The sequence below is a fragment of the Rhinatrema bivittatum genome, chromosome 1 (genome assembly GCF_901001135.1).
Source record: "Rhinatrema bivittatum chromosome 1, aRhiBiv1.1, whole genome shotgun sequence".
Lineage (NCBI taxonomy): Eukaryota > Metazoa > Chordata > Amphibia > Gymnophiona > Rhinatrematidae > Rhinatrema > Rhinatrema bivittatum.
Window position 1 is genome coordinate 488,265,768 of NC_042615.1, and position 24,017 is coordinate 488,289,784.

The 24,017-nt window shown below is 48.1% G+C and overlaps 1 protein-coding gene across 1 annotated transcript in view; it reads left to right on the forward strand.

Annotated features, from left to right (window-relative positions):
• CACNA1F (calcium voltage-gated channel subunit alpha1 F) overlaps positions 1 to 24,017 on the forward strand; it is a 186,565-nt gene that overhangs the window by 113,605 nt on the left and 48,943 nt on the right. Inside the window, exons 33-36 of the mRNA XM_029608013.1 lie at positions 6 to 134; positions 1,394 to 1,459; positions 5,077 to 5,168; positions 20,100 to 20,259. Coding sequence (XP_029463873.1) covers positions 6 to 134; positions 1,394 to 1,459; positions 5,077 to 5,168; positions 20,100 to 20,259 — 447 coding nt within the window. The remainder of the gene's footprint in view (positions 1 to 5; positions 135 to 1,393; positions 1,460 to 5,076; positions 5,169 to 20,099; positions 20,260 to 24,017) is intronic.

A 24,017-nucleotide genomic window follows, 5' to 3' on the forward strand; every position in this document is an offset into this window, starting at 1 on the left:
CTCAGAATTCAGAGGACAGCTCACGCATCTCAATCACATTCTTCCGACTTTTCCGCGTGATGCGATTGGTCAAACTGCTCAGTAAAGGAGAAGGAATACGGACTTTGCTGTGGACCTTTATTAAATCTTTTCAAGTGAGTATAATGAGAGAGAACGGGAGCACAGCCGTGTATAATGACGGGAGAGGATGCAGTGATGAGGGAAAGGAGCAAAGGTGAGTGATAGGGAGAAAACAAGGGGCAGATAAGGAATGCATGACCTTTTGAAAACAGCAGGCCACAACATCCCAAAAATCAACTGGATTGGTGCTAGCAGCTTGTTGGTGGCTGGGTACCATCCAGCAAAGTAATGGGGTCCTAGGAGTCCAGATACAGTATATGGGCAACAGCCCTGCCACCTCCCAACGCCCCCGAACCTTCAAATGAAGGCTTGGCTCCTGCGTCGGGGCTGGTGCCATTTTCCAAAATGGCGCCAACCTGACTGTGCCCCAGTCATTTGACTGGGGTAAGATCTGGGCATCAGACCCAGCACTTAGCCCACACTCAACCTCTCCTCTTTGCCACAATTTTTTTTGTTTTGTTTTGCCGCCTCTTTAAATGTGAGGCATGAGCCTTGGGACCCACATTAAGGTCCTGGGCATCCTGCCTTACATTTAAGCCTTTTCCAAGAGGCGTTATTTTATTGTGGCTGACCACCTTCTCGGTTGGCCGCAATAAAATATCTGCATAGGATTGCCTATGCGTGACCTTCTTTGCATGTGTGGATTAGTTGGGGGGGCGGTGGAAGAGAACAAGCGGATAAATATTATTTTATTCCCTCCCCTTCCCCCCATCCTCGGCTAATCAACAGCAATCTCAACTCAGCTCAAACGTTCCCAGGTATGAGGACAGGAGTAAATGTATATGTAGTGATAGAGACTGCAATGGGAGGACATGAGCTCACCACTGAGAGAATAGAGAATGCAGTGATGGGGAGTGAAGGCAGGAATACAGGTGCACGCAGTAAGGGAAATGTGCAGGCAGGAGGACAGGAGAGAGGTGTGCGTAGTATGAAGAAAGTGTGCACTAAGGGGGACAGCAGCAAAGGTGTGTGTGTGTGTGTGTGATGACAGGGGAAAGTGCAAAAAGGGAACTGGATCTGCTCTCAGACAGCATATGTGAGTGAGAGAGCAGCCTTTCACACACATTTCTCCGAGACAGAGGGCGTGAGAAATCCTTTGCTGTGGGATTGGCTGCCTACAGCCTGTTGTTTAGAGTAAACAAATTTGTTTTGCCTACACTAAGAAAAAAATAAGCTGCAAGCTTCTGGTTTTCTTGATCTCACTCCTTCTCTCACCCTGCTCTCTTGCCTGCTCTACTCTCATCCTTCTCAGCTTCCCTTTTTCTTCTTTTAGGCTCTCCCCTATGTAGCGCTCCTTATTGCTATGATCTTCTTCATTTACGCTGTCATCGGGATGCAGGTAAGAGAGTAAAACAGCAACACCTGAAGTTATGCAAACACCTGTATCTGTGAGAGAAAGATAGAATGGCAGTGAGGCCCATATTCAAAAAAAGCTGAGATCCTAAATTTAAGCTCCTAAGTTTTCAGCTGAAAATTCACATGGGGCCAGTCTTCAAAGTGTTTACATAAGAACATAAGAACGTGCCATACTGGGTCAGACCAAGGGTCCATCAAGCCCAGCACCCTGTTTCCAACAGTGGCCAATCCAGGTCATAAGAACCTGGCAAGTACCCAAAAACTAAGTCTATTCCATGTTACCATTGCTAGTAATAGCAGTGGCTGTTTTCTAAGTCAACTTAATTAATAGCAGGTAATGGACTTCTCCTCCAAGACCTTATCCAATTCTTTTTTAAACACAGCTATACTAACTGAACAAACAGTACATGAGCATTTTTTCAACGGACTGGGTTGGCGGCCATATGAACGTTTTCTCAACTGACTTCTAATAAGATGTGTCACTTATTTGAAGACTTTTATATGCATTTAAAAGAGACAAAAATAATTTTTCCTGCAATTTTGTGATGAACTGTTGTGACCTATGATTAAAAATTGGGAGCGGTAGCGCATTTTAGTGATTAATGTATGAATACTTACCACTTTTAAATGAGAAGGTCTCTTGAATGAAATTATAATTTAAATTTTTTTGACTTCCAATATATATACTTGTGTGCTTTTCCTTTCACTTGTATTTAACTGCAAAGGGGACAAAAGGTTCTTTTTATTACAATTGTCCTAACTTTTGTGGTCAGGCTCCTAAATTGGCCCTTTTGAGGCTGATATTCCAAAAATGCTAATTTCCAAAATGCAGGCTCCTATGTTAGATTCTAAGGGCGGGATTTTCCATTCTCACAGAGAATGGTGAATCCCGGCGGTAACGGGGGCGGGCCTGCAAAAGCCGGCAGCAATCACACCACCGCGATGTTCTCGTTGCCGGCTTTCGCACCCAATAGCGCCACCGAGAAAGTTGGTGCTATTGGGTGCGCTACTGGCGGCGATAACTTGTCTTGCCTTATCGCTGCCAGTGAAGATAAGGTAAGACACATTAGGCCCGGTATTCATTTGTCTAGATTCAGGATCCCAAGGAGGTAATTTTCAAAGGAGCTACATATGTAAATGTAACGTACTGTCATAGCAATTTTCAAAAGTAATTTCCACACATAAAGGGGTGGATTTTAAGAGCCCTGCTCGCCGGTAGGCCTATTTTACATAGGCCTACCGGTGCGCGCAGAGCCCCGGGACTCGCGTAAGTCCCGGGGTTTTCTGAGGGGGTGTGTCGGGGGGGCGGGCCCGAACCGCGCGGCGTTTTCGGGGCGTGTCGGGAGCGTTCTGGGGGCGGGCCCGGGGGCATGGCTACGGCCCGGGGCGGTCCAGGGGCGTGGCCGCGCCCTCCGGGCCCGCCCCCAGGTCGCATCCCGGTGCGCTAGCGGCCTGCTGGCGCGCGGGGATTTACGTCTCCCTCCGGGAGGCGTAAATCCCCCAACAAAGGTAAGGGGGGGGGTTTAGACAGGGCCGGGCGGGTGGGTTAAGTAGGGGAAGAGAGGGGAAGGTGAGGGGAGGGCAAAAGAAAGTTCCCTCCGAGGCCACTCCGATTTCGGAGCGGCCTCGGAGGGAACGGGGGTAGGCTGCGCGGCTCGGCACGTGCCGGCTATACGGAATTGATAGCCTTGCGCGCGCCGATCCAGGATTTTAGCGGATACGCGCGGCTACGCGCGTATCTACTAAAATCCCGCGTACTTTTGCTTGCGCCTGATGCGCCAGCAAAAGTACGCCAAATCGCGCGGTTTGAAAATCTACCCAATTGTGCACTTACATGAAAATATCCTATGGGCAATTCAATGGCATACATTGTAGCAATTTTCAAAAGCCAACTTATATGGTTAAAGTGCATTTACACGTGTAAAACCCAGTTTTATGTGTGTAAATTCTTTTGAAAATGATCCCATAAGTTAGGTGCCTAGTTCTGAAAATCAGTACTAAACTGTTTCCCTGCCCAAGCACAGCCCCTGTAGCTACACACGGTTTAAGGCCCTAAATTTTATAGCTTAGTGAAACTGGGAGCCTAAATTTAGGTCTCAGCTTTATTAAATTTTCAAAAAGGTCAATTTAGGAGCCTTACTTCAAACATTAGGAGTCTGTTTGAAAACTAACTCCTAAACCTTTTTACTAAGATTGGGTTCCTAAATGAGGCACTAGGAAGTCAATATTCTCTGCCAGGTGTGTCGCGAGGTCCTGGGAGGTGTGTCACAGGGTCAGTAGATGGCTGATTCCTTATCAGCCCTGGTGGGAATTGGTTGACTTCTCTTACATTGGGCCTGATGAGAGGCTGCTCTCACTTCCTTCTCTTCTTTGATGGGAGGCAAACTTTATCTTCCCCTGCTGAGTCTGGTAGTGATGCTGCTAAAGATCTCTTCACCCAGTGAAGGGTGGAGGAAAGGAGGCTGGGGATGCTGGGAAGATGAAGATGGAACAGAGAGGGAGTGTGAGGGATGCTGACCAAGAAGGGATGGGATATTAAGTCGGAGGAAACAAAAGGTTTAAAAAAAAAAAAAAAGTGTCAGCGGTCAGGTTAGGAAAAGGGACGCTCAATTAACGAGTTCCATTTTCCTAACCCGTGGCTGTGCACAGGTTAGGAAAACAGACGCTTGTAAAATTGAGCGTCCCTTTTCCTAACCCACTGACAGCCACCTCTCCTGGGCGCCCACTGCCAAGCAGGCGCTAGGAGCGCACATTTGGCCCTAGCGCCTCCATGGCAGTGCAACCCCTCATTTAAATATTCAATCTTGGGCCTAGGAGAGGTGCTGGGCACATGATAGGAAAATGGGCACTCAACACCGAGAACCCATTTTCCGTGTTGATTTTTTGCATCGGCCCTTATATTTCCCAGCCTTATCGCTGCCCCTGAAGCCACCCACTTTTTAGGGCCCTAGATTTGGGAGCCTAGAAAAACTGGGAGTCTAAATTTAGGTCTCAACCCTACTAAATTTTCAGTTTAGGAGCCTAAATCTTGTGAAAATTGGCCTAAGTAGTACCTGGAGTAGACAGGTTGGTTGCCTGTTGCTTGCTAGGTGCTCCTTGTGATACAGTGTGCAGTGCTGGGTGAGGCTCTGATTTAAAGAGTGCACGGGGCTGACTGTTGGGAGTATCCTTGGATACAGAATAGGCTGGGCTGACTTTTTGTTACAATGTGGCTGATTCTGGCTGTTCCTGGGAGTCCATGATTACAAAATGGGTGTTGGTTGTTGAGGGTGTCCTTGGTTACAAAGTGGAAGATGTTGGCTGTTGGGAGTGTCCTTGGGTAGAGTGGGTGGGGGTTGGTTATTGGCTGGGGTTAGTTAGAGTGGGTGAGTCTGGCTCTTGTTGGGGCTCCTTAGTTATAGAATGGGAGTGTCCTGGGTTACAGAGTAGGTGGGGCTATCTGTTGGGGAGGTGCCCTTGAATACAGAATAGTGGGCATTGGCTATTGGGAAAAGTGTGTGGGGTTAGAGAGTGAGGGCAAGGATCTGTTGACAGGGATATCTTTTCTATTTGACGATGTCACTGATACACATGTTCTTGATGCTTTCTGCTTCTTGTCAGATCTTTGGTAAAATTGCGATGCAGGATGGGACCCAGATCAATCGAAACAACAACTTTCAAACCTTCCCACAGGCTGTATTGCTGCTATTCAGGTGAGTCCTGTGTATCTTCTCACCTCTACAAGTGCTACTGTACAAACACTCTACAAGTACTAGTGGTGACAGACACTGCATCCACAGAAACACCCTTAATGGGTGCAGGGCAGAATTTAAAATCTTCCCCTACTATTCACTGTACAAAAGAAGAATGTTCAGATTCTGGTGTCACCAAAGTAACAGTGACACAAAACTCCCTCTACTACCAGGCACTCTGTGAAGTAAACCATCCCTTGAAAAAAACACCCTTAACACATACAGTATATACCTGCCATGCCGTATCTGCACTAACACCCAACATTCAAATGATTACAACACGACCTACAAAAAGGCAGCACTGCAAATATTGCAACACACCCTAGAACACCAATACACTTCCCACTGGGAGGTGCAGATTGGAAAACAGCACAAGCTGGACTGCTGCAGATCCCACTAGCAGTATACCTTACCTCCGTCACACATGCAAAGCACAGACAGATAATTGAGAATAAGTGCCCACAAACTAGAATAGAAAGATGCACACAAAAGCTGAACTGGAAATCCCAAAAGTCAGATTCTGTGTGCAAAGCAATACCAGAAACAAAAATGCATTTCCCCCTCTGCTGTGCAAAATACAAAGAGACCACAGATGTGCATTTCCCAAATCAGACAGAGCAAATGAAAGATTTTTCTACAAAAGAACGAGGACAAATTCAGGATTATGCTGGGGGAAAGAGCAGCTACAGCAGCAAAATACTGTGAGGTCAACATTCAAAACTAAACATTTAAATGGATAACATGAAGTTAGAAGGATAACTTTGAGTTAAATGAATAATTTGCCATTTAGAGGATAACTTGTGAGTTATCCTTCTAAATGTTTTGAATATTGACCTTATGCTGTAACCTGACATCAGACCCGAAATGTGATCTGACCAGAGACAGATCCTGAGCCTTCTCCTTGTTGTTGTCCTTTCTGTACCCTGTAATTTTATTTTACTGTTATTCCTATTTTGCATATTTTCCACATCATTTTAATCATTGTGGGGGTAATTTTAAGGCCATTTCCATGCATAAAGCTCAGTTGTAATGTTGTAAATGGTTATTGAGCTGGGTTCCACGCATTTAATTGTTGCGTGTCCCGTCCGCGGCAGGCCCACGACCGGGCCTACTTACCTCCGGCACCCAGCTCCAAGACCTGGCCCGTCCTCTCTCGCAGCTGTGGGCAGTCGCCTACTCTCTTGAGGACCCATTGCCTCCTTGGCCATTCCTGGTTCCTCTGCGGACCTCCCCAGTTCTCGGCGGACCTCCCCATGTGTGCTGCGAAGAGTCGCCGCCGTCTAGGGTCCTGCTTCCCTCTAGGCACGCGCGCGCACCTTGCTGACCTTTAAAGGGACCGCGGCGGGAAACTAGCCCGCAGCCCCGGATGATAATATCATTTGGCCCTGCCACTTAAGGTAGGGCCTGCCACTAGTTCCTTGTCTTGGTAACAGGTCTCCATACTTGTCGTGTGCTCGTTGCTTGTTCCAGTTCCTGACTTTGTTCCTGGTCCCTGTTCCTGACTTCATTCCTGGTTCGTGTTCCTGACTCCATTCCTGGTCCCTTCCTAGCCCTTCTTGGACTGACCTCTGGCTTTGACCCTTGCTACGTTGGACCACTCTCAGGACTGACCCCCTGGCTTTGATCCTCGCTTGTTGGACTCTGCTCCTTGACTAGTTCTGCCGCCTGCCCTGACACCAGCCTGTTCTCATCTATGTCTTTGGTATCTCCCTGGACTTGGCCTTCTCAGGCTTCGTCCATTTACTACCCAGGCGTCACCTGTTCTTGCTCCTGGCCCGTCTGCAGCGCCTGGGTCTCTGGATCCCTGCCTTGTCCGGACCTGCTTCGGTCCCTCGGATACCTCTGCTGGTCCCTGGCTTCCTGCTACAACATCAACTGGGAATCATCTGACGGAGGCCTGACTAAGACTAACCAGCCCCGGCACCCAAGGGCTCAACCTGCGGGGAACGTGGGCTGGTATTGGCAAAGCTCTTGTTGGCCTCCGTCTCCTAGTCTGCTCCGCCTCCCAACAGGTGGGGACCCGTGGGGCTTGCCCTGTGGGTAGTGTCAACCGCACCTCGGGCCAAGGGTCCACCTCCGATGCATCAGGTTGCCAAGGCCATGAACTCAGCGGAGCTTTCCACCCTCCAGGCCATTCCAGGCTTGGCTCTGAAGATCCAGAAAAAGTAGCAGTTCCTAGAGATGCTGGCTTCCCCCGTCGAGCACCTCCATGTCCGGCTAGATACCCACGCTGGTCCTTCAGCACATACGTCCACATCGGCCAGCCCTCAGCCTTCACCCTCGCCCTCCAGGGCTCTGTTGGCCCTACCTGCTCCACCCCATTTTAATGGGGATCCCAAACTCTGCAGAAGGTTTATCAACCAGTGCTAGATGCAGTTCGCTCTGCAGCCTTCCACCTTCTAGGATGAGCTCACAAAGGTAATTTTCATTCTTTCTCATTTGGAAGGCAAGGCGCTGGCGTGGGCTTCTCCCTTGTGGGAACATTCGGACTCCCTCCTCCAAGAGCTGTCACATTTCGTGACCGTCTTTTGTCGGACATTCGATGACCCGGGGAGGCAGGCTGTAGCTAGTTCCAATCTCCTATGCTTGCAGCAAGGTCAACGAGCTTTTCAACGATTATACTATCAAGTTTCAGACCCTTGCCACAGAATTGGCTTGGCAAGAGGATTGCCTCCGAGCCATTTATTTGGACGGATTATCATCCCAACTTAAAGATGAGCTTGCAGCTCGTGAGCTACCTGTTTCTCTCGAGGACCTTATTGATCTGGCAGGCTGCATTGACCACTGTCTCCAGTAGCATCACCGAGAGGTTCAGACGCCCCAACATCCCAATGCGGAGCTTTCCCATTCTCCACCAGCAGCAGGCTCCGCCTCCAGAAGAATCCTGCCATCTACCAAAACGGAAGAACCTATGCAACTGGGCCGAGGGCGCTTGTCTCCGGCGGAATGCCTCAGATGGATGCATTCGGGTCTGGGTCTGTACTGCGAGGCTTTGGTTCACCGCCTCCTGTCCTGTCCCGTCGGTCTGGGAAACTCCTGGGCCTAAGTTCTGCTGGGGTCCTGAACTTGGGCGCTATTTCTCTGGCTCCTCAATTGACACTACCAGTCACCCTGATCTGGGACTCTCGTTCTTTCCCAGCCTTGACTCTGATCGACTCAGGAGCAGGTGGGAATTTCATCATCAAGGACCTGGTGCACCACCTGGGCATTTCCACTCGCACCATCAAGACACTGCTACGTATTACCTCCATTCACAGCAAACCACTACCCGGTAGGATTTCCCAAGTGACGGAACCTGTCCGTCTCCTCACTGGAGCTCTACACGAAGAGGAGGTTGAGCTCTTTGTTCTGGAGAAATCCATTCATCCAATGGTCTTGGGATTGCTGTGGCTCCAGCGCCACTCCCCCCAGATTGACTGGGGAACCTAACAGCTCGCCAAATGGAATCCCGCCTGTCATCAGACATGGCATCTCCTCTCGCGATTCCCCTCACGGTGATTGCTTCTGGCCTTCTGCCTCCATATGCTGGCTTCAAGGATGTGTTCTTTAAGCAGAAGGCAGACATCCTTCCGCCTCTTTGCAAGTTCGAATGTCCCATCGAGCTACCCGGCACTATGCCTCCTAGGGGTAGGACCTACCCGCTATCTGTGCCCAAAACCCGAGCAATGTCAGAGTATATCCAAGAGAATCTGGCCAAGGGGTTCATCCGCCCCTCTACTTCTCCTGTGGGCGCGGGCTTTTTCTTCGTCACGAAGAATGATGAGTCGTTGAGACCGTGTATTGATTACTGCGGCTTAAATGCTATTACTCGCAAGGACAGATACCCTCTGCTGTTAATCACAGAGCTGTTTGATCATCTCCAGGGTGTCACCATTTTTATGAAGTTGGATCTGCGAGGTGCCTATAATCTGGTCCGCATACGCCCTGAAGATGTCTGGAAAACAGCATTCAATACCAGGGATTGACATTACGAATATCGCGTAATGCCATTTGGACTTTGTAATGCCCCTGCGGTATTCCAACGCATGATACATTAAATCTTCTGTGACCTCATGTATACTAAAGTCGTCACGTATTTAGACAACATCCTCATCTTCTCAAAAGACCTGACCACTCACCATGCCGACGTCCGCATGGTGCTCCGACGCCTGCAAGAGAACCATTTGTTTGCCAAGCTCGACAAGTGCCTTTTTGAAAAATCAAGCTTGCCTTTCCTAGGCTATATCATCTCCCAACAAGGTTTCGCGATGGACCCCAGCAAATTAAAGGGCATTCAAGACTGGCCACGGCCTGTGGGCCTTCGGGTGCTCCAAAGATTCCTAGGATTTACTAATTATTATCGCCATTTCATAGCAAACTAATCCTTATTGGCAGCGCCCCTCACGGCCATGACTCGTAAAGGCAGCGACACCAAAACTGGTCTCCTGAAGCCCTTGCTGCCTTCCAGGACCTCAAGAATGCCTTCCTTTCAGGCCCTTGCTTGCCCCATCCGGATCCGAACTGCCCCTTCATTGTGGAAGTGGACGCCTCTGCCATAGGGGCTGGGGCGGTTCTGAGTCAGCACTCGACCCATCCATGCTCATTCTACTCCCACAAGTTCTCCCCTGCTGAACAAAACTACAGCACAGGGGATAGAGAGTTGCTTGCTATCAAGCTCGCCCTCGAAGAGTGGTGTCCCTGGTTGGAGGATGCTCAGTCTAAGTTCACGATCTTTACTGATCATAAAAACCTCGAGCACCTCAGACATGCCCAGTGTCTCAACACTCACCAGGCCCACTGGACATTATTCTTCTCCCGGTTTAATTTCGAGCTCCGCTATTGTCCGGCAGAGAAGAACCTCTGAGTGGATGCTTTATCCCGCTCCTTCGAACCTGATGACGTCCAAGATGAGCCATGTCACGTCATATATCCTGCTTGTATCTGTCTGTCTGCCATCATCACAGTTCCAGCCGCGAAGACTGTAGTACCTCGTCGGCTCTGAGAGAAGGTCTTGTGTTGGGTGCACAACTCCAAATTAGCCGGTCATCCGGGTCACGCCCAAACTCTGTCACTCCTCCAACGCTACTACTGGTGGCCCACCATGTCTTCTGATACCCGTGCCTATGTGGACTCTTGTCCAACTTGTGCCCAGCAGAAGCCACCAGTAGGTTGACCTTAGGGCCTCCTCCAACCATTACCTACACCCAAAGAGCCGTGGACCCAGTTATCCACAGACTTTGTGGTGGACCTCCCACCTTCCAAGGGGAATACAGTCATCTGGGTCATCGTGGACCGATTCTCCAAAATGGCTCATTTTGTTCCTTTGCCTGCCTTACTATTGGCCCCGGAGCTAGCACGTCTCTTCTTCCTGCATGTTTTTTGCTTGCATGGCCTGCCCACAGATATAGCCTCAGATAGAGGCCCTCAGTTCGTCACCCGCTATTGGCGTGCCCTGTGCAGGAAATTTGGAATCACCATCAGCTTGACTACAGCATACCATCCTCAGGCCAATGGCCAGGCTGAAAGGATTAACCGCTCACTCAAGGGTTTCCTCCGCACCTACTCCAATGACCAACAAGACATCTGGGCAGAATTACTTCCGTAGGCGAAATTCTCCCATAACTCCCACATTGCAGCAGCTACCGGAGTCTTCCCATTCTCCATTGTGTATGGCAGACAACCCCGGCTCCCGTTACTGATTCCTCTCTCGGTACCCTTGCCGGCAGCTCAGGCCACAGAAGACACTCTCCAAGCGCTTTGGGCCCAGACCAATCTTCGTCTGTGCCAGCCCGTGGCACGAGCCAAAAATTTCACGGATGCTCATCGTCGACCAGCTCCAGAGTTCCAGCCAGGCCAAAAGGTCTGGTTAAGCACCCACTATATTCGACTCAAGCTTCCTTCACAGAAGTTTGCGCCAAGATTCATTGGCCCATTTCCAGTTACCCCGGCGTACTGGGCCAGTCACGTATCAACTCCGTCTACCACCAACTCTAGGAATACACAACTCCTTTCATGTTTCCTTGCTCAAACCGGTGATACTCTTCTGGCACTCACACAGAACTCTTGTGCCTTCCCAGGTTACGACTGAAACCAATACCACGTATCAAGTGTGTGAATTCCTCGATGGCTGTAGAAGAGGCTGCCGCTGGGAGTACCTTCTCTCCTGGGAAAGCTATGGTCCCGAGGAGAATTCCTGGGAGCCTGTAAGAAACATTCTGGACAAGGGACTCCTCCTCCGATTCCATCGTACCCATCCTGGGAAACCCAGGCCTCCAAGAGGGGGGCGTAAAGGGGGGGGGGGGTACTGTTGTGTGTCCTGTCCACAGCAGGCCCGCAACCAGGCCTACTTACCTCTGGCGCCCAGCTCCCAGACCTGGCCCATCCTCTCTCGCGGCTGTAGGCAGTTGCCTAAGCTCCCGAGCACCCGTTGCCTCCTTGGCCGTTCCTGGCTTCTCTGCGGTCCTCCCCAGTTCTCGGCGGGTCTCCCCACATGTGCCGCGGGGAGATACTACTGTCCAGCATCTTGCTTCCCTCTAGGCACACGCGCCTTGCCGACCTTTAAAGGGGCCGCGGCAGGAAACTAGCCCGCAACCCTGGATGATGACATCACCAGGCCTGCTACTTAAGGCAGGGCCTGCCGATCCTTGCCTTGACAACAGATCTTCACGCTTTTCGTGTGCTCATTGCTTGTTCCAGTTCCTGACTTCGTTCCTGTTCCTGACTTCATTCCTGGTCCCTGTTCCTGACTTCGTTCCTGGTTCCTGGTCCCTTCCTAGCCCTGCTTGGTCTGACCTCTGGCTTTGACCCTTGCTACGTTTGGACCACGCTCAGGACTGACCCCTGGCTTTGACCCTTGCTACATTTGGACCACGCTCAGGACTGACCCCTGGTTTTGACCCTTGCTATGTTTGGACCACGCTCAGGACTGACTTCTGGCTTTGACCCTTGCTATGTTTGGACCACGCTCAGGATTGATCTCTAGCTTTGACCCTCGCTTATTGGATACTTCTCCTTGACTAGCTCTGCTGCCTGCCCTGATGCCAGCCTGTTCTCAACTACATCTTCGGTATCTCCCTGGATTTGGCCTTCTCAGGCTTCGGCCTTCTACTACCCGGGCATCACCCATTCTTGCTCCTGGCCCATCTGCGGCACCCGGGTCTCTGGATCCCTGCCTTGTCCGGACCTGCTTCGGTCCCTCCGATACCTCTGCTGGTCCTTGGCTTCCTGCTACAACATCAACTGGGAATCGTCTGATGGAGGCCTGCCTAAGACCAGCCGGCCCCGGCACACAAGGGCTCAACTTGCGGGGAACATGCGCTAGTATTGGCGAAGCTCCTCTCGGCCTCCGTCTCCTAGTCTGCTCCGCCTCCCAATGGTAGGGACCCGTGGGGCTTGTCCTACAGGTAGCGTCAACCCCACCTTGGGCCAAGGGTCCACCACTGAAGTAACATTAATAATATGCATACAGGCCGGTTTTGCATTTAACTTTTGCACACACTAAAGAGAGGCATTCTGGGGGTGGGGTGGCAGAGTCAGCAATTGCATGCCTACTTTTTGATTTTAAAAATTCTGGTAATGCACACGTGCGAGTTCTACCCTTCGAAAAAGAGGTGTAACTTCACACAAGTGAATGCATGCACATACTTGGCCAATTACCCGAGGATTTTTTAAGCGAGCTTACATGCGCATACATTTGCTTTGAAAATCCTCAGTAAAGTCCACGGGTATAATGTGTATGCAGACTTTACTATGGTGTAGGCTGTTTGATAATTACCTTCGTTATGTATTTGCTTTGCCAATTCATGTACAATTTTCATGCCAATAAAGTTATTGGAATCTGAATTTGATAGACTCTTCCACTTATCCCAGTAAAAAATTCCTCCCTGGGCCAAGGTCTCCTATTGATCATACTATATTGGGTCTCCTAGACACCCCAATATAGGGAGTGGTTAGTTTAGTTTATTGATCTTAATGTACTGCCTTTCACTTAATAATCAAAGCGGTTTTCAATCAAAATCAGCAAATATGGCAGTATTGCAGATCAGGATGGGGTGTTCTGTGTCTCCCCTTCTCGTGCCGTACTGGATCTCTCACTGTGAGGCTGATGTAATAAGGTGTGCTCAGCCCAGCGCACAGTTTAACTGCAGCAAAGAGTTTTGTGTACATATGTACAGATTAGCCCTCATACAAATCCCATGCTAATGAAGGCATTAGCTATTGCCTCTCAATGCAGAGAGATGCCTGGCTTATCTTGTGTTTTCTTACCATTGGAAACTTAACTCCTATTCCAAGCTGGAGTAAAGTTTCCAAGGCTAATGTTAGTCTGTGGGTGGAAGCAGCAATTCCAATGCCGGGACCTGTAGTCGGCATTTTATGTGCACACAAAAAAATGGTTTCTGCACTGAAAACATTTTTTGTTTACATAAATCATTATTTTATGCATGTTAAAATTGCTCTTTACTTACAGTTTGGGTTTGCTCTTTACTTACAGTTTTGGGTTTGTGTGTACTCACGATACAATAGCAAACCATTAGTTTAAGGAATTAAAAAGGAAAATTTGTTTTTTACCTACTAATTTTTGTTCCTGAAATACCACAGATCAGTCCAGACAAGTGGGTTTTGCATCCCTACCAGCAGATGGAGGCAGAGAACTAAAAGCTTTTCAGGCACTGCTACTTAACCTAGTGCCACCTGCAGTCCCTCAGTATTGAACTGTACCCAAGCCAATGTAGAAGCAACAATGAACTCAAGAAAACAAACATCTTTCCACCCTAGGATGAACGTAGAAACTCAGCTTGGTGCCCCCTGAACAGGAATCCTTACATCCAAGTGCGCAGAAAAAACCTCCTTCTATATACAAACTAATCTCTGCGCTAAGGAACCAACTCCAAACATATAGTCTTTCGGAAACCAAGAGATGGATCTCTGGACTGATCTGTGGTATTTCAGGAACAAAAATTAGCAGGTAAGAACCAATTTTCCTTGCCTGTTCATACCCCAGATCAGTCCAGAGAAGTGGGATGTACCCAAGCTCCCCTACACTGGGCGAGAACCCGAAAGACCCGCTCGCAGGACACTCTCACCAAAACTCGCCTCCTCTGGCACCTGCACATCTAAGCGGTAATGTTTGGTGAAAGTGTGAAGAGACGACCAAGTGACCGCTCTAAAAATCTCCTGTGGCGACACCAACTGACACGCTGCCCAGTAGGTGGCTTGTGCTGTAGTCAAATGCACCCACAATCCCTCTGGGACAGTCCAACCTTTACAGAGATAGGTTGAAAAAATAGTTTACTTCAACGAACGCGCTATAGTGACTTTAGAAGCTTTAGTTCTTTTCTTTTCACCTCCGAATAAAACAAAGAGATGATCTCACCATCAGAAGCCATTAATGACTTTAAGATATCGCAACAGAAACCAACAAACATCCAAGAAGTGCAGTTCCCTCGCCTGCTGTTCCTCCCCAGCCCAACTCGGCCACGCCAGAAGATCTACCGTTTGGTTGAGATGGAAAGCTGACACAACCTTCAGCAAAAATGAGAGTACCGTCCGCAAAGGCACACCAGAATCTGAAACCTGCAGAAACAGTTCTCTACAGGACAAAGCCTGAAGCTCCGAAATCCTTCTGGCCGAACTAATCGCTATTAGAAACACCTCTTTTAAAGTAAGGTCCTTCAAAGATGCCCTCTGCAAATAGAGGACTATACAGACATTACAACACCAAGTTTAAGTTCCAAGAAGGACACATCCTCTGGACTGGAAGTTGCAGATGCTTGACTCCCTTGAGAAATTGTATGATATCTGGGTGAGATGACAATGGCCTTGCTTGAAACTTTCCCCTAAAGCATCCCAAGGCTGCCACTAGTACTTAAAGCGAATTATAGGCGAGACCCTTAGTTAAGCCTTGTTGTACAAAGGCCAGGATGTGCGGAACCTCTACCCTTAACACATCCAGGCCTTTTTCAACACATCAGGACACAAACACTCTCCACACTGTGACATAAGCTAGCGACATGGCAGGTCTCCAAGCCTGAAGCAACGTCGTGATAAATGGCTCCGAATACCCTTTTGATCTTAAATGTTCCTCTCTAAGCCAAGCCACGAGACAAGCATTCCCCCGATCTGAGAAGATAGGTCCTTGTCTGAGCAAGCTTTGTAGATGAGCCAACATGATGGGCCCATCCACAGCGAGATGGATCAGATCAGCAAACCACAGCCACCTCTGCCACTCTGGTGCCACCATCACCACCCTTCCTGGATGATGCTCTATGCGCCGTAAGACTTGCCCCACAAAAGGCTATGGAGGAAACATGTACAGCAGGATCCTTGTTGGCCACAGAACATAAGAGCATAAGAAATTGCCATACTGGATCAGACCAAGGGTCTATCAAGCCCAGCATCCTGTTTCCAACAGTGGCCAGTCCAGGTTATAAGTACCTGGCAAGCTCCCAACACTAAGTATATCCCATGCTGCTGATGTCAGTAATAGCAGTGGCTATTCCCTAAGTCAGCTTGATTAATGGCAGTTAATTGACATCTCCTCCAAGAACTTATCCAAACCTTTTTTAAACCCAGCTACACCAACTACTCTAACCACAGCCTCTTGCAACAAATTCCAGAGCTTAATTGTGTATTGAGTGAAAAAGAATTTTCTCCGATTAGTTTTAAATGTGCTACTTGCTAACTTGCCCCTAGTCTTACTTTCCAAAAGAGTAAATAACCAATTCACATTTACCCATTCTAGACCTTTCATGATTTTAAAGACCTCTATCATATCCCCCCTCAGCCATCTCTTCTCCAAACTGGACAGCCCTAACCTCTTTAGCCTTTCCTCATAGGGAAGCTGTTCCATCCCCTTTATCATTTGGGTCGCCCTAATCTGTACCTTTTCCACTGCAACTTATATCTTTTTTGAGATGTGGTGACCAGAATAGTACACAGTATTCAAGGTGTGGTCTCATCATGGAGCGATACAGAGGCATTATGACATTTTCTGTTTTATTCACCATTCCCTTCCTAACATTCTGTTTGCTTTTTTGACTTCCGCAGCACACTGAGCCGACTATTTCAATGTATTATCCACTAAGATGTCTAGATCTTTTTCCTGGGTGGTAGCTCCTAATATGAAATCTAACATTGTGTAACTAGAGCATGGGTTATTTTTCCCTTGTATGCATCACCTTGCACTTGTCCACATTAAATTTCATCTGCCATTTGGATGCCCAATCTTCCAGTCTCGCAAGGTCCTCCTGCAATTTATCACAATCTGCTTGTGATTTAACTACTCTGAACAATTTTGTATCATCTGCAAATTTGATTACATCACTTGTCATATTCTTTTCTAGATTATTTATAAATATATTGAAAAGCACTGGTCCAAGTACAGATCCACTGGTCCAAGTACAGATCCCTGAGGGACTCCACTGTTTACCCTTTTCCACTGAGAAAATTGACCATTTAATCCTACTCTCTGTTTCCTGTCTTTTAACCAGTTTGTAATCCATGAAAGGACATCGCCTCCTATCCAATGACTTTTTAGTTTTCTTAGAAGCCTCTCATGAGGGACTTTGTCAAATGCCTTTTGAAAATCCAAATACACTACATCTACCGGTTCACCTTTATCCACATGCTTATTAACCCCTTCAAAAAAATGAAGCAGATTTGTGAGGCAAGACTTCCCTTGGGTAAATTCATGCTGACTTGTTCCATTAAACCATGTCTTTCTATATGCTCTGTGATTTTGATCTTTAGAATAGTTTCCACTATTTTTCCCGGCATTGAAGTCAGTCTCACTGTTCTATATTTGTTATGCGTGCCGGCCACAGCAAACCCGCGGCTCTGCTCCTTCACCTCTTTCAAAGTGATCCAGCACCTGGATCTCTGGCAGCTGTGGGCCACTGGCTCTGGCTGCCAGCACCTTCATCTCTGGCAGCTGTGGGCCACTGACTCTGTCCTCGGGCCGCCCCTGGGGCCTCCAGCTCTGCTGCAGTTCTTGATGCTCCGCGTTGGGCCTCTCCGTGTAGCCCGCGGAGAGATGCTGTCCCAACCAACGCCACGCCCCTCCCTAGGCACGCGTGCCCGCAAGCTGATCCTTTAATAGGGCCTGCAGTGGGAACCTAGCTGCGGTCCCGGATGATGACGTTGGCTAAGCTCCAGTATATAAGGCCGGGCTCCACTCTCTCAAATTGCCTTTGCAACAGGTCCCCTCGCTAGTCGAGTTCTCGTTGCTTCTTCTGTTCCTGGCTCTCGATCCTGATTGCCTTTGTTCCTGTTTCCTTGTTCCAGTGTTCCTGTTCTTTCATCTCTCCTTCGAATTGCTAACCTGGTTTGACCCTGCACTACCTGACTACTCCGTTGCCTCTCTCTAACCCCAGACCTCTGCATTGCCTGACTTCTCCGTTGCTTCTCTCCAGCCCCGGGCCTCTGCATTGCCTGACCACGCCATTGCTTCTCCAGCCCTGGACATCTGTTTCCGCTGACCATCCTTTGACTCTCTCCTCGTCTAGACCTCAGCCTTGCTTGCCACTGCTTCCAGACTGCCACCAGCCCAGAACCCAGCTTGCTTAGAAACGCCTCTTCTGCCTTTGTCCTGGACGTGGTTCATTAAGGCTTCGGCCTGCTCTTGCTTGGGCGCCCTCTGTCAGACTGTGTTCCTATTGGTGCCCGGGTCTCCGGGACTCTGCCTCATCCAGCACAGACTGATACCTATACCAGTTACTGCCTCTGGGCTGACCTCGATCCACCCATCGACAATCACTGACAGAGGCCACCTAAGTCCAGCCAGCCCCTGTACCCAAAGGCTCAACCTGCAGGGAACGAGGGCTGGTATTGGTGAAGCGCCAGCCGGCCTCCGTCCATCAGCCCTCTCTGCCTATTGACAGCGTAGGATCCCTCCTACGGGTAGCGTCAACCCCACCTCATTCCAAGGGTCTACCTCCGGCGCAACAATATTTTCCCGGATTGCCCCTGGAGCCCTTTTTAAATATTGGGGTTACATTGGTCATCCTCCAGTCTACAGGTACAATGGATGATTTTAATGATAGGTTACAAATTTTAACTAATAGATCTGAAATTTAATTTTTTAGTTCCTTCAGAACCCTAGAGCGTCGATGCCTTCGGCTCCCGACTCTCTCCTACAACTGAAGAATGTTCTTGCCTTGGCATTGCTGCACAACCCCATCAAGTCCAGTTGAGGATTTGCCCATCTGGCTCAGATGAGGTCCCAGGCCTCCATCGACTACTCCCATTCCCCCTGATCCAACTGCTGCATGCTGAGGTAATCCGCCTGTACATTGTCCTCTCCTGCAACATCAGATGCTGCGATCTTTTACAGATACTGCTCTGCCCAGACAAATAACTCCTTGGTCTCCAGAGCCAGTCCTCGACTCCGCGTCCCACCTTGACAATTGATATACACCACCTTGTTGCACTGTCTGAGAGCACTCTCACCACAGACCCTGAACCTGAGGAACACCCTCAACGCTTTGCGAACTGCTCTCATTTCAAACAATTGATAGACCAGGCCATCTCTACTGGCGAACACCTCCCTTGGGCTGTTCACCCCTGACAGACCACCCCCCAGGCTCTGAGACTGGCATATGTGGTCAACACCACCCAGTCCTACTCCACTCCCTTCTCCAAATTGGGTTGCGGCAGCCATCACAAGAAGCTGGATCTGGAGGCTCCCTCTAGCAGTAAGGGTTTGTAAAACTTCTCTGACAATGGATCCCAAAAGGACAGAAGCGCTCTCTGAAGCAAACGCATGTGAGCAAAGGCCTATGGTACCAAATCTGACATAGAACCCAGAACCTGCAGATAGTCCCAGCCCCTGGGCACTGGCATGCGCAATAGTTGGGCCATCTGTGACTGCAATTTCAGAATCCTGAGATAAGAAACACTTGCCCATACGAGTGTCGAAACTTGCCCCCAAATACTCCAAATACTGATTCAGAACGAGATGACTCTTTGCTAGAATCACAACCCCGCCCAGGGACCATAACATCTCCAGCACCCTTTGAACTGATCAGCCAAATTTTATCTCCGACTTCTCCCAGATAAGCCAGTTGTCCAGATAAGGGTGAACCAGAACCCAACAAATTTTGGCGCTCCGAACTTGCCATTAGGGAGCACATATTTTGCAGTCTGCTTCTGCCTGCCATGCTTGCAACAGCTGGGCCGCAAGTCACTTCAGTGACTACCTAAAAACCACCCAGAGCAGCTGCCTACAACGCCTTAGGCTGATAGGACTTAAGCTGCAAACTCCTTGCTTTCCTCTTCATTTTTTTTTTTAACACAGACAGGTACAAAAAAGAAACCCCAGAAGAAATATTTAATGTCTCCGGAAGATTTGAGGAAGATCTCAGGGGAAGGAAGGAACCAGGACCCTTGGCTTTCCTACACCTGGATGCTGCAGGCTAAAGCCAAATAGGGATTGCCAGCCCCCACTTGCCTGGCTCGACCTGGGGGAGGACCCACGAAAGAATCTGAATCCTCAGGGAGCATCTTCTATAATCTTCTCCTAAATTCTTCTCTTGCACTACTCCCTTATTTCTATTCATTTTTGCTAGACTGCAGGTTTGCACTTCTATTATCTGCTGGAGACAGAGAAATACTGAGGGACTGCAGGTGGCACTCAGTTAAGTAGCAGTTCCTAAAAAGCTTTTTAGTTCTCTGCCTCCATCTGCTGGTAGGGATGCAAAACCCCACTTGTCTGATCTGTGTATGAACAGGAAAAATGTTTAGCATGCACTATGCACTGAATTTCAACACAGTTTTAACATTCAGCTTATTACATTGGTTCCTGTGTTGGTCTCTCTATTCCAGGTAACATGAGTGCTGAGTACTATGGATCAGGATGGGAGGTATCCAAGTCTCCTTGTCTCACTGTACTGGATCTGTTTAATTTCTTTGTTACAGGTGTGCAACTGGAGAGGCCTGGCAAGAGATCATGCTGGCCAGTCTTCCAGGAAAGCGATGTGACCTGGAATCAGATTACGGCACTGGAGAGGAGTTCACCTGTGGCAGTAATTTTGCTATAGTTTATTTCATCAGTTTCTTCATGCTGTGTGCCTTCCTGGTGAGTTCCTGTCCAGTGAGGGGGAAAGGGCTGGAGGGTATTGTTACCCATACGGTGTGCTTTTCTGATGAGACCCTTTCCCCAAGGCCGGTGCAAGGATACTAAGCACCCTAGGCAAACTTTACAGCCTTGTACTCCTCCCCCACTGCTGTTCTCCCCTCCTCCCCACACACAATTAAACATAATGTATAGCCCCACCCAGGGATGTGTCCTGTGTAATAATGGATTCCCCTTCTATGAACAGACTTCAGGGGAACTGTCCCTGTAAACCAGCAACTACACTGAAATGATACAACACTGCCTCTAAAAACTGCACTAGTCATTGGGCCCAGTATTATTCATGCATAAGCAAAGACAACTGTCTCTCTCCACCCTTTCCACAGCAAATGTATAGCAGCACATATTGTTCCTTGACCCACAGGAGGTAGCAGCCCCGGGAAATGCCCTTGACTTTCTGGGAGTGGCATGCAATACTGTAGCGCAATGCTGTTGCAACCGGGATGAGTAAAAGAAGGTGGCCCTTCACCCCTGGGGTACGATGATGGGGCCAAGAATTCAAAAAGGTTGGCACTTAAACAGCTTACAGCTAGTTTTACTTATAATCCAAGGAACAGATATTCAAACTGCTGAATATACGGTTATACCACTTAGCCGGATAAGTGACTTATTCGTCTAAATAGTTAGCCATACAGAGAGTGGGCGGGCAGTGGGCATAACTGGGCATTGCTACCTATTTGGTTAACTTAGACAGATAAGTAGTGATATTGAGCCTTATCTGGTTAAGTTAGATGTGACCCATAACAGGTCTAAAGTTAGCCAGATAACCTTATCTAGCTACCTTTAATATTTATCCAGATATATTCAGCAGCATTGCCGTGCCACTGAAAATTCATTGTAAGTTAGCCAGAGAAGTCTTATCTTGTGCTCATTGAGGCACAGGATTGGATGCTTAATTTTTGGGCACCTAGTTTTTTGCAGAGTGAATACAGCTGGATGCACACTTCTCAGATGCCTGTTAGAGCGTACTGACAGACTGATGGCACCTATAGCAAAGAAACCTAAGCGCCTTACTCTGGGTGCTGCTTATCTTTGTCAAGCATCTTAGCCTGGCGTTCCCTCTAACTTGTGTCTTGAAATTCGTTTTTATTGAGTCATTTGCTACAGAACAATAAACAACAGCAGAAGAAAACAGCCACAGCAAGTAGTATATTGGCATAGGTGTAAGCATAATGACCCACATTTTTAACATTGCAAAACCCTACAAGCAGAAAACCATGCACGCCCACAAACAAGCACACACATAACCCACACAAAACCCACTCAGACCACAAACCCACCAGAAGCATCCCACAGGATAAAGACACTGGTAGAGCGATTAGGTCATCTGTCATGTCCCTGGCCAATTGAAAGCTTTAACAAGCAGTAAACTTTTTTTCCCACAAAACAAAATAACCTTTAAAACTTATAGAAAATCTTTGAGTCGCCAAGTCCCGTTTCTGGATTTATTCCAGCTGTGCAGCCTGCTGCATCAGAGCTTTCCACTGGACGAAGAAAGGAACATCCTCTGATTTCATGCTGAGCAGAATAACTTTCTTTGTGAGAAAAGGCACAGTCAGAAATCATTTGCCCTCCTGAGGCAGCAAACATCCTGTATCCCAAAAACAGAAATACACAGATACCCCAGACCATGAGAGATCGCAGCCAAACAATTTAAATAAGTCATGATATGATTCCAAAAAGGCTGTAATTTGGGGCATCCAGTAAACATATGACAAAAAGTACCAGGAGCAACTTTACATTTTAAACAAACATCAGATTCCCACAGTTTCATCAAGACACCCCAAACTCTGGAGATATTTGTCCTATGCAATAACTTAAACTGAATATCCCTTATAGAGGCAGCTAAATAATGTCTATAGATCAGCATAAAGGCATGGGATATCATTTCCGGGGAAGCATACATTCCAAGATCCTCACTGCACTTTCCAGCCAGGCGAGCCAGATGAGGAGTGGGCAAAGCGGAGAGTAAATGCCTTGCCCAAGTTGCAATTTTTTTAAACATAGGCGTAGTCTCAAAAAAACTTTCCTCATCATCAATGAGGACAAGTGGAGAGACATCACCCTTGGTTAAACTATGACAGTAATGCTGAGCCTGAGGCAAAAAAAAATGATGTCTAGATATGTCCCACTCTCCCCACAATTGTTCAAAGGAGTAAAGACACGAAGAGTCAGTATCCACCAGTTGGGCCACACAACGAAGTCCCATCGCAGACCAACTTTGAAAAATGGAGTTACTTAAACCAGGGATAAAATTTGGATTCCCAGTTAGTGCAAAAAGGGTGAAATAAGCGTACTGCGAGCCCCTAGCATCTGGCACCAAACCCAGACTCTCCAAAGAGCCATGAGCCAAAATGCAGAGAGTTTCAGAGAAGACAGTTTGCTGGCAGGTAGATGTTGTAAATTAATCAGGCTATAAGCAGCTGTCCAATCTGACATCAAACCCTTCACATCAAACTTGGGATGACGGGACACCCACTCTTGCAAGTGGCAGAGAAGGCATGCAGCATTATATATGCATACATCTGGAATAGCTACTCAGCCGAGTTTGCATTTGAGCCTCAACACATCAAACCCTACCCTCACCCGTCTATTACTCCAGATAAAAGTTCCCACTATAAATCGGTAAACCCAAAGTGTGGCTGAAAGCCACAGTGGGAGCATTTGATTGGGGTAAAGAAACTTAGGGAGGGCTACCACTGTAACCAAGGCATTTTTCTCCAAAACGGAAAGGGGGAGGGCTTTCCATCTCAGCAATAAGGTCTTAACATTGCACAAGACAGAATCAATATTGAGGGCATAAAGCTCCTCAATGGAACGTGCCACCTGGATACCCAGATACCTAAAATGAGATCCAGCCCAAGTGAATGGAAAAGTCCCATCCCAAGTAGTCTGCAGTTTGGGAGATAGTGGAAAAGCCACTAATTTCCCACGGTTGATCTGAAGCCCCGAAAAAGCCCCAAAACAATTGAAAGCTTCAGTAATATCCCCATAGCTGTCAATAGGGTTTCTCACATAGAGCAGCATGTTTTCGGCAAAAAGGTTTAATTTGACTGACTTCTTCTGAATCTGAATGCCCTGAAACAAGCAAAGGGCTTGCAACTTAATCTCTAAGGATTCCAGAGCAAGGACAAATAGCAAGGGCGATAGGGGACATCCTTGCCTGTACCCCTGCCTAAAAAGAAAACCTCTGAGAGGGTCCCATTCACCAACAATTGCACCTGATTTAGTCTATAGAACAATTTAACCCAAGACAAAATAGAGTCCCCAATATAGCGCTCCAGTACTTGAAGCAAATATGACCAGTCCACACGATCAAATGTTTTTTCAGCATTGAGACTGAGAAGAAGGCCAGTGGAATTACTAGGCACGGGGGGAGGAAACAACGACCATCAAAGTTTTAAAGAGATTAGAGTTGGAAAGTCTCCTTTTAATAAATCCCATTTGATCTGGAGTGACTACTTCAGAAATCACTGAGTTCACCTGCTGGGCCAAAACCACTGCCAACAATTTAATATCTTGGATAAGGAGAGAAATGGGCCTATAAGATGGAGTGAGAGTAAGATCTTTCCCTGGCTTAGGTAACAAAACCACAGTAGCAAGATTATGCCCCCTCTCAAATTCCCCCCATTCCTGAGCAGCAATTTGTAAAATTCCGATCCAAGCCCATCAGGCCCCACCTGGCGCTTTTAAAAGCTTTA